Below are 16,578 nucleotides of genomic sequence, written 5' to 3'. Positions count from 1 at the left end.
TGAGCTGTAGCTCACAAAAGCTTATGCTCAAATAAATTGGTTAGTCTCCAAGGTGCCACTAGTACTCCTTTTCTTTTTGCGAATACAGACTAACATGGCTGCTACTCTGAAATATGTTGTGTAATACACGTTAATACTTTAAGACTTAGATGTGTTTCTGAATTTTCATGGCAACACATGGGGAACAACTAAGTTAGACATATAAATAATGATAGAATAGTATCATCCAATAATCTGAAAGTGATGAGAATTTTATTAATTAATTACACAAAACACATGTTCATACATACATGGAATATCTACTTGCTGTAGATAACATTCAAAAACCAGTAGGAGAACACTTAAATCTCCCTGGCCACTCAATAACAGACCTAAAAGTGGCAATTCTTCAACAACAAAACTTCAAAAACAGACTCCAACGTGAAACTGCAGAACTGGAATTAATTTGCAAACTGGACACCATCACATTAGGCCTGAATAAAGACTGGGAGTGGTTGGGTCATTACAAAACCTAAACCTAATTTCCCCCTACTGTTATTCACACCGTCTTGTCAACTGTTGAAATGGGCCACTCTCAATACGACTACAAAAGTTATTTTTCCTCTCTTGGTATCCTACTGTTAATTGAATTGTCTCTTTAGACTGACCTCACACTTGGTAAGGCAACTCCCATCTTTTCATGTATTTATACCTGCTCCTGTATTTTCCACTCCATGCATCTGATGCAGTGGGTTCTAGCCCATGAAAGCTTATGCCCAAATAAATTTGTTAGTCTCTAAGGTGCCACAAGGACTCCTCGTTGTTTTTACTTGCTGCAGAGGTATTCTCAGAAAAACTTTCAGCACAGCTGCACTACTTTCCCCTTCAGAGGGGTATTTGTGTCCAAATGATTAAAAAAAAAGTGCTTGTATTTATTATTAAAGCTACAAATTATTAGACTTTTTATATGAAAATTTGTTTTTTATAACTTTAAGTCACTAAAGGTATTGAAATCATAAACTCCAGGACATTTATATATTGTCCTGTCATTGTAAAGACCCTAATATACTGCCAATGTTATACAGTAACTCCTCGCTTAACACTGTAGTTATGTTCCTGAAAAATGCTACTTTAAGTGAAACAATGTTAAGTGAATCCAATTTCCCCATAAGAATTAATGTTGATGGGGAGGAGGGGAAATTTGGTTCCAGGAAAATTTTTTTTTCCAAACAAAAGACTATATTTTAAACACACAATTTAATACTGCACACAGCAATGATGATTGTGAAGCTTGGTTGAGGTGGTGGACTCAGTGGGTGGAAGAGGGTCACTCAAGGGTTAACACATTGTTAATGTAGCCTCACACTCTACAAGGCAGCAGGAATGGAGGGAGGAGACACAGCATGACAGAGAGAGACACACCTTGTGTACGTGCGTGCGTGTGTGTGAGAGAGGGACAGAGAGACACACCTTGTGTACGTGCGCGCGTGTGTGTGAGAGAGGGACAGAGAGACACCATGTGTGTGTGTGAGAGAGACGCACATTGCCCCTTCTGGTACGCTGACCACACTCTAACTACATTGCCTTTTTAAGTAGATCAGCAAGTTGAGACAGCAGCTGCTGCCAGCAAGCTCCCTCCGTCCTGAGCCCTGTTGTGTCCCCCTCCTGCTCTGTGGGGTGGGGTACAGGAGTGGGGGGCAGGATTGGGGGGAGGGGGACACCCTGACATTAGTACCCCTCTTCTTACCCCCCACAGCAAGCAGGAGGCTCCTGAGAGCAGCTCCAAGGCAGACGGCAGGAGCAGCACACGGCAGAGGGGGTCGGGACAGCTGAACTGCCCGGCAATTGATAGCCTGCTGGACGGCTGCCGCACAGGGAACTTAGGGGAGCTGATGGGGGGCTGCCGGTCCACCCTGGTTCCAAGCCCCCACCAACTAGCTCCAACGGGCTGCTCTTTCTGCAAGCAGTGGACAAAGCAGGCAGCTGCCAAACAACCTTATAAGGGAGCACTAACCAACTTTAAAGGAGCATGTTCTCTAATTGATCAGCAATGTAACAACGAAACAACGTTAACTGGGACGACGATAAGTGTGGAGTTACTGTACATATGATGGACAAAACCAAATAGCAAATAAACTATAAACTAAACAAATCAAATCAAATCAAATAAAGAAAAATACTTTCAAAAAATAGACAAGGCAAAGAGAATAGTAAAAACAGATCATTATGGGGGGAAATTGGCAGTGTAAATACTGTAAATAAACAGTTTGTAAAACAAGGCATAATTTTACACGCACGGAAAAACAGAGACATTTTTAACGAATGAGAATATCAAGAGACCTGCTTTTCGCTAACCAGCTGGCACTCACTGATGGCTTCATACAAACTTTATAAAATGGTCCGGGGGCTCCCTCCAAAAAACCCCCATGTGCATGGTGTCACAGCTCACGAAGACTAACCCCCTATACCTATAGAGGTGGGTGGAGGGAACCCCAAAGCACACAAGGGGCTGGATCCTCGACTGGCATAAACTGGCACACCTCCACTTGAGTCAATGGAATTACACTGATTTGCACCAGCTGAAGAACTGGCTCCACGGACTTTGGGAAACACATTCCGTGACATTCTGGGCTGGTTCTATTGCCACTGCTCGTCAAAGGAAAATTATATTTAAATGAAAGCTGATATTTTTCTTCAGACCTCTCTCCCATCAGAGGACTTTCAGTCTTCTCAGACTAATGGTAACTACTGATCCTTCCCAACTGCTGACAGCTGATTTGGAATGGTTTCTTACCGTAAGAGTCAAATGTCACCAGCAGCTAGAATCAATTGGCTGGGCCACGTCGACATTGACCCCTGTGAGTGAGTTTGACAGCCAACTTGCTCTCGTTTATCCCTCGCTATTCTTACAACTATCTCAACAGAGAAATTAGTAGATTCATATCCTGAGCCATGATCTACACTTAACATTTAGCTCAACCTAGCTACAGTGCTCAGGGGTGTGAAAAATTCACACTTCTGAGCACAATAGGTAAACCGACCTAACCCCTGGTGCTTGGAAAGAATTCTTCCATCAACCTAGCTACCATTCCTTGGGGAGGCAGATTACCTACGTCAATGGAAAACCGGTTTCCATCAATGTAGGAAGCCTCTACTCTGTGGTGATCCAGCAGCACAGCTGGAGCGCTGCCACTGTAGCACCCGTAGCATAGACAAGCCCTCACTCAGAAACCTAAGATTCCATTCCTACCTAGCTCAGGGTTGGTTGGGAACTTGCCCCGCCTACCTTAAACTTTACTGCTGCACTGGAATAGCCCTTCGGACTGTTCCCCCAGCACATGTTCTTTGGGTGTCGAAAGAAAGTGACCCTAGTAGACGCCCCTGAACTGAATCTTGTCCTACAAACTTATGTGGTTCCAGGAATTATTTGAATCTCATCCTCTGATCGGCCTAGGTTGGAAAGTGACTCTCAGTAGAAGTATTCATTATTTGTATTGCGATAATGCCTAGAGATAATGGCCCCATTGTGGTAGGCACCGCACAAACATGACAAAACGATGGATTGATCTAGCTAGCCAAGGAGCTTCGACTCTAAGGGCACACTGCAATCGGAGGTGAGGCTGCAGCAAGCACAGACATACCTGAGGTAGCTTTGATCTCACTAGATTGTGTAACAATAGCACGGAAGCTGTGGCAGTACAGGCTAGCAGCTCAACTGCATACCCAAGGGCCCCAGCAGGATTGCACAGCCCGGGTTGCTGTGGCTGCATTACTATTGTAATTTGAGCGAGCTAGATCAAAGCTACCTCGGGTATGTCTGCAAGTGCTAGTCACACTTGGGATTGCAGTATAGACACACGCTCACTATTGGATGAGAAAGAACAGGTGGATACACCAAAGAGATTGGTGGGAGGGGGAGAGCACAAGGAATCAATGAGATGAGATGAGACTGACAAGCAGCATTCACAGCACACCAGCTTGTTTAACTCTGGCTGAGTTCTCAGTTCATGGCTAATAGATCTTTCTCCTTCCTTTCTGAATCCAGGTGGGGTGGTTGTGGGTTAGTGTTTTGGGGAAGAGATTTTGCTAATCTACAGTTGTTAATGCTTTGAAATGTATGTAAATGTACTGAGGCTACATTGCATTTATAGCTTTCAAGATGTTGTTGATATAACAGACTGACAAGTTCCTACAATATCCTGAAGGAACTTTATTGAACTAAGTTAGACCTTACTGGAAGAGGTGAATACCTTTGGGGGTCCACTGTATTAAAATGTAACTTTGTCCGTATTACTGTGGAAATGTATGTGTTTCCATGGGACGGATAAATAAGAGAGCAGCAGGGGGTAATTAGGTACATTCGCTCAGGTTGTACTATCTCCAGAGAGACACCACCACCCGGAGAAGTGCGCCTCTACTAGTCCAAACCGGACTCTCCAGGGCCCAACAGACAAAAAAAGATTTTTGGATAAAAAACCTGATTTTCAACCAGCTCAGGGCCTTCTTCCTGATCCAGCAAACAGACAGGACCTCTGGTCCACAGAAGGCCCCAATCCTTCTGGTAGGGTTGGAAGGACTGGCCCTGTTGAGCTTGTTCTGAGCTGAAGCTGTGATGAACTTGTAACCACAAGGAATCTGTTGGTTGGGGGGAGGGAAGAACTGCTCCTGCCAGAATCCATGTTAGGGTGAATTCTGGGAAGCTTAGTAGCATGTGTGTAGTGTCTTTTATTGTTTTCAATGTTTTCTCCGTAATGATTTTTACCATAAGAATAAAGTGGGCTGTCATAGGAAGTGCTGTGTGGTATCTTATAACTGTAGCAATTACACCTGTTAACTGTCTCAGAGGAGAAAGCAAGCAGGTGTCCTTGGGCAACCTGACTGTGCTGGGAACAACACAATAAAGGCAGGGAACTGTGCAGCCTTGGAAATACCCCAGTCAGAAGGGAGAGTGATGCAGCAAGCCTGAGACTAGGTGCCCTTGCTGGATCACTGAGGGGACATACAGGTGCAGTTGCCCTCAACAGTAACAGCTGAACCCTGGGTTTTACATTAATTGGCTGAGTGAAGCATGAGTACACAGAGCTAAGAGCCCTTTTTACAGACCCAACCCCTGGGTAATGAGCATCCAGAACTGGAGACCACATCTGATTCAATATAGGCACATTCTCCAGAACCCTTTACTGCCAACCTGCAAGAGAGAATGAAAGAAACTGTTACCTTGAAATTTACCATCAAATAATTCCACTGAACGAGGGAATCCCCTGTTGGTAACAGAACCTCTTGAGAGACCCCCAGTGTTTCACCCTAATTCACTACATGAAATTTATTGCAAAGGGAAGATGGGAATTTTCTTAATATAAAAGAGATTATGTATTTAATTCCCAGACAGAAAGCTTAGTTAACATGGAGTTACTAGTAATTTCAGCAAATGTCATTTTATAAGAATTTTGTAACAAACTGAATATCTGGAAATTCACAGCTAGTGTTACACTTCTTAAAAAGCTGTGGGGCTGAATCTCCTCCTCACTCATGCTAGTTTTACACTGGTGCAATTCCAGAGACTTTAGTGAAGTTACACCAGGGCAAGTGACCAGGGCCAGCTCTAGGTTTTTTGCCACCCCAAGCAAGAAAAAAAACCAAACACCCGGAATGCCGCCCCTGGAATTGTGCCACCCCAAGCACGTGCTTGGTTTGCTGGTGCTGAGAGCCGGTCCTGCAAGTGACAGCAGAAGCAGATCCTCAGAACACAAAAACTCTCCAGTTCAGGTCTCCCACATGTTCTCCTTAACCTTTACGAAGTCTTCTTTCATTTTTGATCTATGACATGAATAGCCTGGGTTTGCAATCAGCACATTGGACTATTTATATATGGGTATTCCTCCATTCCTGTCTGACAGCCCCAAAGAGGTGTTTCTGGGTGCTTGCTCATCTGCCCGGATGGGTCATTTAAGGGGAATTCCTTTTCCTGCTCAGCATAGGTGTATGGGTGGTTTGGGCTATGATGTCATCAATATGCAGATGACACACAAAGTCTTTCCTCATGTGGCCCACATGGTGCACGTTCCTTTGGTTTTTCCAATGTCTGGCTGAGTTTGGGACTAGAGTGAGCAAAATGGCTAAGAGTCAGCTAAAATGGAAACAATACTAGAAGGATGCATTGGGAAAGGAGCTTCAGGGTATTGGGGGGATGGTTCCACACCATTACTGAGGGAATTTGACACTATTTGTCAAAGAGGATTACAGCCTGTGGGCGATTATAGATCCCCGTCTGTTACTGGGAATCTGACACACTTCACGAACTCCGAAGTGCTGTTTCCAGCTGCAGCTGGCTAGGCTGTGCCCCATTTTTCTCAGATGAGGCCCTTGCCACAGTTCTCCAGGCACCTGTGACCTCCAGACTGGACAAATGCATTGAGCTGTATGTGGGGCTACCCATGAAAGCTTCATGAAAGCTGGGACAGCTGCAGAAATGGAAATCAGGACACCATAGTACACCAATCCTTTGTAAACTTCACTAGCTCACTATCTGCTTCTGGGTAATATTTTAGCTGTTGAGTCTATGATTAAAGCCCTTCATGGCTTGAGTCCTGGCCCGTGTTCCCTCTCATTTTTCTCACACATGTGCGGAATTAATTTTGTTATGTGCAAGAATATGGAGGTGATGTGTGACATCATCCATATTGGTGCACATAACAAATTTCATGTGGCGGTGGTGGGGCCTAGGGGGTATGGTGTGTGGAAGGGGGGATCAGGGCTGGGGCAGAAGATTGGGGGTGAGGGCTCTGGCTCGGGATGCTGGCTCGGGCATGGGGCTGGGGATGCGGGGTTTGGGGTGCAGCCTCCCCCGGGCCTATGGCAGGGAGAGAGGACTCCCCCCAGCTCTCTCCCCCCAAGCAGCACCTGGGCTGGGAGGGGAGAGGTGCCACCACGGGAGGTCTGATCCAGGGCAGGGTTGGGGCCGGGGGGAGGGGCACCCATCCCCTGGCCGCAGCAGGTCCGGGCCGGGGCTGGGTTGGGTTGGGGCCGGGTGCCTCTGCCCCGGCCATGACAGGTCAGGGGTGGGGAGAGAGGCACCTGCCCCCCGGCCGTGGAAGATCCGGGGCTCGGTTGGGGCTGCGGCAGGTCCACGGCTGGCTTGGGGCCGGGGCGCTTCTCCCCACCACAGCACATCCAGGGTTGGGGGAGAGGCATCTCTCCCCGCTGCAGCCCTGAGCACCTGCATGGCCGCGCAGCCCAGAGGGAACTTAAGTCCTGGCTACCTAACAGCTCGCCCTTCTCCTCACCTGCAGTGACCCAGAAATGGAAATCAGGTCACACAGTCACACTAACAGTCTCTAGAATTAAACATCAGGTGGTTGGTTAGGGTTGCAAACTTTCTAATCGCACAAAACCGAACACCCTTGCCCAGCCCCTCCCCCAAGGTCCCGCCCTTTCTCTGAGGCCCCAGCTCCCACTCACTCCCTCCCCCCCCCTCCCCTCACTCTCCCCCACCCTCACTCACTTTCACTGGGATGGGGCGGGGGGTCGGGATGTGGGAGAGGATGAGGGCTCCGGCTCGGGGAGCGGGCTCTGGGGTGGGGCCGGGGATGCGGGGTTTGGGGTTCAGGAGGGGGCTGCAGGCTGGGGCCAAGGGGTTTGGAGCACGGGAGTGGCTCGGGGCTGGGGCAGGGTGTTAGGGGGTTCCTAGTGAATGGGAGCTGCACGGGCGGAGGCAGCACGCGGAGCCTTCCTGATCACAGCTGCGCCTAGGGGCCACAGGGACATGCCAGCCGCTTCCGGAGCCGTGAGGAGCCAGGGCATGCAGGGAGCCTGCCTTAGCCCTGCTCCGCCGCTAACCAGGAGCTGCCTGAGGTAAGTACCGCCCAACATGATATTTTTCTGTCATATTATCTATCCCTTTTTTAATGATTCCCAACATTCTGTTTGCTTTTTTGACTGCTGCTGCACACTGCGTGGATGTTTTCAGAGAACTATCCACAGTGACTCCAAGATCTCTTTCTTGAGTGGTAACAGCTCATTTAGACCCCATCATCTTACATGTATAGTTGGGACTATATTTTGCCATGTGCATTACTTTGCATTTAGCAACATTGAATTTCATCTGCCATTTTGTTGCCTACTCACCCAGTTTTGTGAGATCCCTTTGTAACTATCTACAGTCTGCTTTGGACTTAAACTATCTTGAGTAGTCTCGTATCATCTGCAAATTTTGCCATCTCACTTTTTATCCCTTTTCCCAAATGGTGAAGCATTGCTTAGGCAAGTAAATACACCTGCACTTGTACGCTATATGGATCTCTACATGCCCAAGCAGTGCCTTCCCTGTCTACACTGCTGTCTTTAGCAGTGGCCCACTACCAGCGACTTTCCCTGCCACAGGGAGAGCCTCCAGCAGTAGAGAAATTCAATGGTGGGGGAAGGCACTGGAGAAAGGCTCCAGTAAAGGGGATTCCCTGCCACAGTGAAAGGTCCTGGCATAAGTGAAAGGCTCAAATAGAGGGGGAGCAGTGGGAAAGGCTTTGGCAGTAGGGACTTGCAGGAGCCTTTCTCCACTGCCACCCCCCGACCAGAGCTTTCCACGGCTGTGCGTGACTGCACACCACCACAGTGTGAACACAGCCTGCTTTTCCACTGCAGCATGCAGCTATACATACCCTACACACTACCACCAGTGGTGTGCCATGTAGATGTACCTTAAGATATGCTGTCTGCTCCTGCTGCCTTGGCCTCCTCTTCTTGGTGCTCTCCAGTCTATCCTCAGCCCTCTCCATTCCAGTGAAAATGCCTGACCAAGGTCACAACCTTTGATTTGCTAATTCAAAGGGGCAGTTCTCTGTCAGCCTTTCTAGTGTGCCTGCTGCCTTTATACCACTGATCTCTCTCTCCTCTCAGACTCTGTAGCTTTGGGCTTTCTTGGATTCACTCCTGCTTTCCTGACCACTCCTTCAGCACCAATTTTAGTAAGTCCTCTTCCTCCTCTCTCTCTCTCTTTGCTCCTTAGGATTCTTTCCTTTGTGTTCCCAGCTTTTCTCTCCACCTTAACACCTCCTATGATTTTGCCAATGCTACATGACAGATTCAAAAATCTAGCTGCCTACCCCAGTCTATCATCCTCTCTGCGGTCTCATAATCTCAGATGCATCAGAGACAATGCTACTTGTATTGCCAGCATTTTAACTCTACCTTCAAATCACGCCATAAATTCTGCTTATTCCAGGAACCCTTCATTAACCCTTCTGTTGTCATGTATCCAGGACAATACAAGTCAATATCAACTTACAGATTTGTATCTAATGGAGTCCCATTTACCCAATGGAATTCTTCTCCTGTCTTGCGAAGTCCAATCCACAGATCTTGCTTTGTTATTTTCATTATAAATTTCTGTAGGAAAAAAACCACAAGGAGCAATCTTTGTTCCAGACTAGAAAACGAAAGGATGATCTTTCCCTTGTCCCAGAGGACTATGGGTTAATGTACCAGCCTTTCACCTCTTGAGAGCTGACATCAAAATCGTAAGTGTTGATCCTCTGATATCCACATAAAGAAAAGCACCCCAAAATTCAGCCAGATTGGAAGTCTCTGCTCAAAAGACTGCCATGGACTAATATTAAGCATTTATATTGAGCCATGGAGGCGCTCTGACACTGTAGCGATGTACAGAGTCTACTATAAGAACCTGGATGAACACAGACAATTATTAAGTATTTACGTAGACTCATGAGCACAGGACTGTACAAAATAGAGAATAAGTTATGTCCCTGCCCTGAACAGCCTACAGTGTGACATCAACAGAACAGTGGACAACAGTTTAGGCAAAGCAGATTGGAGAAATCATTGGTGTAGAGACCAGTAGAAGGATTCCTGGAAGAAGTAGGTTTTATAGAGGGGTGTGAATGAAGAGAGAGGAATTGTTCCAAGTGTTGGAAGGAAGAAAACAGATGGTGCCAAACCAAGCATGGAAAAAGATGAAGGGAGCATGAGGCAACAAGACTGGAAGGAGCATACAGAGCAAGGTGGGAAGTAGGAGAAAATGAGAGCAGAGTTACAGTCAGCAGCCAGATTATAGAGGGTCTTGAAAGTGAAGATAAGGAGCTTCAGTACAGTGCAAAGTTTCCTGTAGTGAAGGTGTAGGGTGGGAGTGTGTACTGCCCGTCTAGGAGCCACCGCACAAACAGCTGCAGTCTGGACAGAGTGGAGACAAAGGGAAGCAAACTTCTGTGGTGGCTAGGGCCAGTGTGCCCCCTAGCACAACTAAGTACAGCCCAAAAGCCTCCTCTAATTCAGAACAGACCTTCCTGGGTTGGCTGTGTGCAGCTTTGCAACATGGAGCTGCCCCGAACCCACAGTGCAGCTTGCTCTGCAGACTCCCCTTCTGCCCCCAGTATGACCACTATGCTGAGGTTAGGGATGGGGGCTGTGCAGCGCTCCCTTCAGCTGAGGCAGTTCTCTTCTGGCTGGCTATGGGGCCTTTTGGGGCCCTGTTCACTGCTGCAGCTCCATTTAAGGGACAGATCAGGGAAAGGAGAGAATCTCTTCCTATATTTCAGAGCTGGGCTGGAGTGGGACCATTTCTAACATCCCAGCACTGAAATTTAAAATTCAAGAGAAATGGCAAATCTTAGTGGAAGAGAACTGTTACCTCACTCCCAAACTGGGGCTAACACAAGTATCCAGGCTCGTTGTCCTCAGTGGGTCCTGGTAACTCTGAGAGAATTTATGTCTGGTTACAGATAAGAAAGACGGGACATTGTTTTCACAGACAGTCGCTTCAGACACCAGCGTTTGTCAATGTGATCAATCCAAAGGTTAAATGAGGCATTCCATGGGCAACTTCTAAAACATTAACTACCGGGGTTGAAGATGGCAGCTCCAGAAGAGAAGCTGGGAATGGGTGACAGGGGATGGATCACTTGGTGATTACCTGTTCTGTTCATTCCCTCTGGGGCACCTGGCATTGGCCATTGCTGGAAGACAGGATACTGGGCTAGATGGACCTTTGGTCTGACCCAGTATGGCCGTTCTTATCTTCATGTTTTTCTGTGCACTGTACCTTGTCACACTCCTTGACTGGATTTACAGCCATTCAGATGAGAAAGCAGAATGAGAGAGTGGGGAATCACACAGATCCCAGGAGATGGGAGGGGGTGAAACTATCATATTTCATTCCCTTACCAGTTCCTGCTGGCTTTCAATTACAATTAGGGAGCTATTGTATGAGGAACAAAAGCTCTGACTGGAGTTCCAGTCCTCTTCTTTCTCAGAGAAGCAGTAACATTTCCTTTGGTGGTACAGCCAGTCGGCAGGGCATGGTTCTGGAGGAGGAGAGCCAGAAGAACCTTTCCCTGATGAGCAGTTTACCGCTAAAAAACAACAACAAACCATCACATTTCTGCCAGTCAGATCTCCCAGAGCAGACTTCCTGGAGCTACCTAGCCCCGCCCTCAATTTGTGCCTCTGCAGACAAGAGCTCAAAACAATTGAAAATATTACAGGAAATCAAATAAAACACTGGGCTGAGATTTAAATTTAATGAACCTGTATCATTTTTATGTTTCCTAGAGGGTGCTAGATGCTGAACAACCTCATAAGAGAGACCTGGTCCCTGGCCTAAAGACATTACAGTCTAATTATAACCAGAAGGCAGCTTGTGAAAACAACAGACCAAATTCCCAAATTAAAAAAAAATCTCCCCAACTTCTGATAACGTCAGTGTTCGACTGAGCCAGCCTTGGCTGTTATGCCAGAGCAGCATTTTTTGGCAGTCTCATCAGTTTCTGCATTAATTTAGCTTTCATTTTTTTAAAGAGTCAGGGCCAGGGAAATCTTCTGCCTGTGAACTGAAGGAGTGTTTTTTTGAATCTGGAAATAGACAAGGTCGCACATTCACAAGTCACGTGTAAACCAGGACTACATATGGCCCTTACCATTTCTACTGCTATGGGTTTCACTTCTCCAGTCTTGAAACTGAGTCTTAAAATGAAGTGTCTCTCTCAAGGGACACCTATTTAACTCTCAAATAATGGGAGTTATGAACAAACTAAATTTGGTTTTGGTTTCTATATGAAAATCTGGAGTTCTCTTGACTGTAGTTGTAAATAATACTTTATTTTAAAATTACTTAAATACTTACCAAGGTGAATACACAAGATCAAAACCGAAACAACAGCAAGAATCCCTGTAGTGCACCTCCAGAACCAGATATTTGAGCAGAGCCCTGAAAACAATCACAAAACTATAAGTTTAAGAACTCTAAAAGAAATCCATGTACTAGAATGGGGTTTAGGATGCAATGACTGGTTGTGCTCTTTATAGGAGTAGAGCTGGACATCTGGGAAAGCTGACAGTTAACCTAGGAAAGCCCAGATGTAGAAATTTCTGCATTCAACAACCACAATGAAAAAACAACAAAAGGCTACTGAAGCTAGGAGAAGAAAAGACTAAACATCCATTACAAACAACTGTGTGCAATGCCAGTACTCAGCACTCATAGTAATAGTGAAATAGAGAGAGATGGGACATGGGGAGAGGGGACTGAGCTGGGAATAAAGATAGAGGAATAGAAAGATTAAGGAACAGAGCTAATGGCTAAGGCAGTGAAGGGTTCATGGTGTGTGTAAGGGAAGTAAGGATTGTCATTGTCTACTGCCCTCTGAGCCCAGAACTTCTGCTGCTGCAACCTCCAGTCTCCTCCTGCAAAGACTCCCTCTCTTTCCCCCACTCCCTGCCGCCAACTTCAAGAGAGTGAGCTCTACTTACTACCAGGAGGGACCCAACTATCTGTCTGTTGTAGTTTGCTGTTCCAAATCCCAAGGAGCTAATGGACAGGGGACCAAGTACTTCCAGGAAACTGCTCCCACAGGGAGAGTGCAAAACAAACAAGGCTGAGAATGAGTGTTTGATGCAGGTATTTCTTGCTCTTTTCTCTGCTGCTTCATGCAGTTTCTGTGCTATTTTACACTTTGCTGCTCTGGCTAGAAAGTTTCCTGCTATTCCTCTGTGCCCAGAGCTCATCTCACAAATAGAAGACAAGGCTGGGGGAGGGAACTGGAGGGTTCCCAGCACGCCCCAAAGGCAGGCAGCATGGGCATGCAGGAAACTCCATGCAAGCCCAGGACTCAGCATCAGGCTGTTTCTCCCTCTGTATCCCTGGGCTCGGGGGGAAGGTAGTGTGTGAGTGTCTGGGCTGAGGGGGCCACATCTAGGCTCTGGGGGTTAGGGGATGTGAATGTCTGGGCTGGGGGGATCACGCCTGGGTTCTGGGGCGTAGGGGGAGTTTGTGTCTGCGCTGGGGACAGGGGGCCTTGTAGCTGGCCTCTGGGGTGTAGAGGGTGTGAGTGTCTGGGCTGGGAGGGGCCACAGCTGGGCTCTGGGGGGGGGTAGGGGTTGTGAGTTTCTGGACTGGGGGGGCATGGCTGGGATCTGGGTGGGGGTGTGAGTGTCTGGCCACCTAGCTGGGCTCTCCGGGGGAGGAGGCAGAGAAACAGGAACTTGGTTGTCATAGGGGTTTCTTTAATTCTCTACTCCTGGGTGAAATTTTGTGTGTGTCTATATTGTTACAAACATCCTTGCTGATAGGTATTTTTTAAATAAATTACCAAAATAGTTGAAAGTGGCATGATTAAATAGTGTTATTTTGACAAATAACATTTACAGAATTTTAAAATATTGTGCATAGAATTTTTAATTTTTTGGCACAGAATTCCCCCAGGAGTAAACAATGCAAGTGTATTTAATGCCTTAAGCTTAGAACTGGAAAAGATACAGGGCCAGATCCACTAGTGTAAATCAGTGTAGCTCCATTCTAGTCACTGGAGCTACCCAAACTTAAAGCAGCTGGGCATCTGTCCCACAGCATCTTTCCAAAGCTGAGCTAAACAGAGCTGAGCTGAGATTCTGTGGGAACCAGATACAGACTGTGAGGTGTATATTATTGCCCATTGCGGGAGGGAGGCAGAGCAACTCCAGCAGGGGTCAGGTGAGGAACTGCATGGGGCTCTCTCCACTGGGCTCTCCTGATTACCTTAGGTAAGGCACCACTCAGTGCATTAGATCAGAGCACAGTGGGAAAGGGGCCATTTCATGTGTAACCGGCTCCTGCTGTCACAACAGTGTGGAAGTTCCATTCCTGCATTCTGAGCCCTTCCCATCCATTCCTCACGCTGCCCCTGAAATAGCCCATTGGACTTTTTGATGGGAAGCCTCATACAGTGGGGAGACGTGGAGCATCCCACCAGACCCAAACCAGCACATGCAGCATCTTTGGACAATAGTTACACAGATTCTGGCACGCCGATGCAATTGGCAACATGGCCCAACGTGTGCAGCGGGACGCGGTGGTCTGGTCTACACTATAGAGTTAAGTCAACGACCTAACCCTGTAAGCATCTACACTAAAATGTAGCTCCCACCAATGTAATTTGTCCACTACGTCACTTTAATAACTCCACCTCCATGAGAGGCATAGTGCTTAGGTTGATGGATGGATATTAGGAAAAACTTTTTCACTAGGAGGGTGGAGAAGCACTGGAATGGGTGTCCTAGGGAGGTGGTGGAATCTCCTTCCTCAGAGGTTTTTAAGGTCAGGCTTGACAAAGCCCTAGCTGGGATGATTTAGTTGGGGATTGGTCCTGCTTTGAGCAGGGGGTTGGACTAGATGACCTCCTGAGGTCTCTTCCAACCCTGATATTCTATGATTCTACGTAGTTAGGGCAATGCAGTGTCTGTGCAGACACTGTGTTACTTACATAGTCTTTGCTGGGCTCACAGCTGGAGCCCCCTGTCCCCAGGGGCTGACAGCCTGAGCCAGAGAGGAAATGTGAAATAATAGCAGTTGTGAAACTGACAACAATGTCAATTTCACGGCTGGTTGGCTCCCTGCCCTGGAGCTGGGAGCAGCATCAAGAATCCAGCCTGCAGATGAGGCTCCCAGGGCTGCTGCTGCGGTGTGGAGAACCTGTCAGCCCCCAGACCCCTGGCTCCAGCTGGGCACTCGCAGGCTGGCTGCTGTGTTGCTAGCCGCACACTCCAGCTGTGCGAGCCCCAGCCAGCTCAGGCTGTCAGTCCCAGGGTGGGGGGGCTCCAGCTGTGAGTGCCTCACAATGCCCCACTTCAGTGAGTGGAGGCGCTCCTGGTGAGGACAGGCACCACAGACAGAAGGAGCACAGTGTGGATGTGACGCACCACTTCAGTTACTGCGGTGACTGTATGTCCACTTAACTTAACGTCACCTTAATTCTGTAGTGCAGGCAAGGCCGGTTTTATCTGCTGCCCCCTGGGGCCCACTACTTCCCTTGCACGGCAGTCACGGGATTTCCCAGAAACCGGGCGGGTCCAGGCAGGCTCAAGGGCGGGCCTGGCTCCCTCTGGGTCCGGTGTCCTGATGTACATGAGTCCAGACCCAGGGCCCCAGCCTTTGCACTGGGATCCCCTTGCCTTAGCAGTTGCGCGCTCCCTGGCCCACTACGATCCTCTCGGGGCAGCCCTGGCTGCTGCTCCCACCCGGCTCAGGACTGTTTTCCCTGGCCGGGCTGGGCTGGGGCCGGGGCAGCCCGTTCACTGGCCCCTGCAGATGCTCCAGGGCATGGGCTGGGCTCGCCACCTGCCGCTACGGCGGGTTGTGCGGGATCCGCCTGAGCCCTTCCCCAAAGCAGCCGCCTCTCCACTCACACAAGTCCGCTCGCCCCGCTTGATGCAGCTGGTGCTGGACTCGCTGGAGCTGCTCCTAGCCCGGTCCCTCCCCGCACCATTTGACAGGGCTCTGTCTCCAGAGGGGTCCCCTCCCCCAGCTCCGCCCCGCTGCGGCCGGAGAAGCGGCCGGAGCCCCGAGTGGCTGCTGCGGACCCCGGCGGTTGGATCCCGCAGGCGTATTTACCTGGGAGGCACCCAGAGGAAGCAGGGGGCGACCCCCCTCCTATTACTGCGTCTCCCCTGCTCCGGCTCATTTAGCCTGGTTTCCGCTTCCCTGTCTCCCGCTGCATGGCGCCCTCAGGGCGGGGGCCGGGGGGCGGATATGAGTGGAAAAGGGAAGTGTGTAAATAGCGAAGCCTGGAACACGGAGCAGGGCTGGGGCCCGCGTCCCGGCTGCAAGCGCTTTGGGGGGGAAGGGGCTTCCCAGCGACTCTCACAACTCTGCACCCAAAGGAGGGATCGTAGCAGCCAAACCCTGGGTCCAGTAAATTTTGACACGGGCCCTTCACCTCCAACACCGGTAGTTTCTCATCCGGTGCACGGGGGAACGGCGATCTGCCTCCCGAACGGGTTGGGAAGGGTGGTCAGTGACTGCATATGAAGCACTCTGAAGTTATGTAAATGTTCAGTGTTGTGGTCTCACCTGAAAACGGAATGGCAGTTGGATATAAACACCGTCACGGGTTGATGGTCCATCTCCCTTTGGCAATGGAGGCATGGCGAGGAGGTGCCCCAATGAGACGGTCAGTTCTTAGGTGTGAAAGAGAGAGGGAAAGCATGGTAATTAAAATCGTGATGATACTGTATTGTGGAGAGTCGCAAATGTAATCCGGGGTAGAGAAACAAAGAGCTCCAGAGAAGTGCTGGAGGAGAATTCATCCCTCCACCTGTGCAGAGCCCAGTACATGGACT

The 16,578-nt window shown here is 48.6% G+C and overlaps 1 protein-coding gene across 1 annotated transcript; it reads right to left on the bottom strand.

Annotated features, from left to right (window-relative positions):
* Positions 1-284: 284 nt before the first annotated feature.
* LOC141974799 (C-type lectin domain family 2 member L-like) lies at positions 285-16,003 on the bottom strand. Its single transcript, XM_074934774.1, has 5 exons — positions 15,851-16,003; positions 12,110-12,193; positions 11,152-11,339; positions 9,260-9,360; positions 285-5,167 (listed from the first exon to the last, which is right to left on the bottom strand). The coding sequence occupies exons 1-5, from the start codon at positions 15,918-15,920 to the stop codon at positions 5,062-5,064; spliced, it is 549 nt and encodes a 182-aa protein (XP_074790875.1). The 5' UTR covers positions 15,921-16,003; the 3' UTR covers positions 285-5,061.
* Between the last annotated feature and the right edge of the window lie 575 nt (positions 16,004-16,578).

Source organism: Natator depressus, chromosome 1 (genome assembly GCF_965152275.1).
Source record: "Natator depressus isolate rNatDep1 chromosome 1, rNatDep2.hap1, whole genome shotgun sequence".
In the NCBI taxonomy this organism is placed as follows: domain Eukaryota; kingdom Metazoa; phylum Chordata; order Testudines; family Cheloniidae; genus Natator; species Natator depressus.
The sequence above is the reverse complement of the archived record's forward strand: the minus strand, read 5'-3'. Positions and strand labels throughout refer to the sequence as shown.

Coding starts and splice junctions, on each gene's coding strand:
- LOC141974799 (XM_074934774.1), bottom strand. CDS start 15,920: ATGAGCCGGAGCAGGGGAGACGCAGTAATAGGAGGGGGGTCGCCCCCT. Junction 11,340..12,109: donor GATCTTGTGTATTCACCTTG/GTAAGTATTTAA, acceptor GTTGTTTTTTAG/CGGTAAACTGCTCATCAGGG. Junction 9,361..11,151: donor TTGAAAGCCAGCAGGAACTG/GTAAGGGAATGA, acceptor TTTTTCCTACAG/AAATTTATAATGAAAATAAC.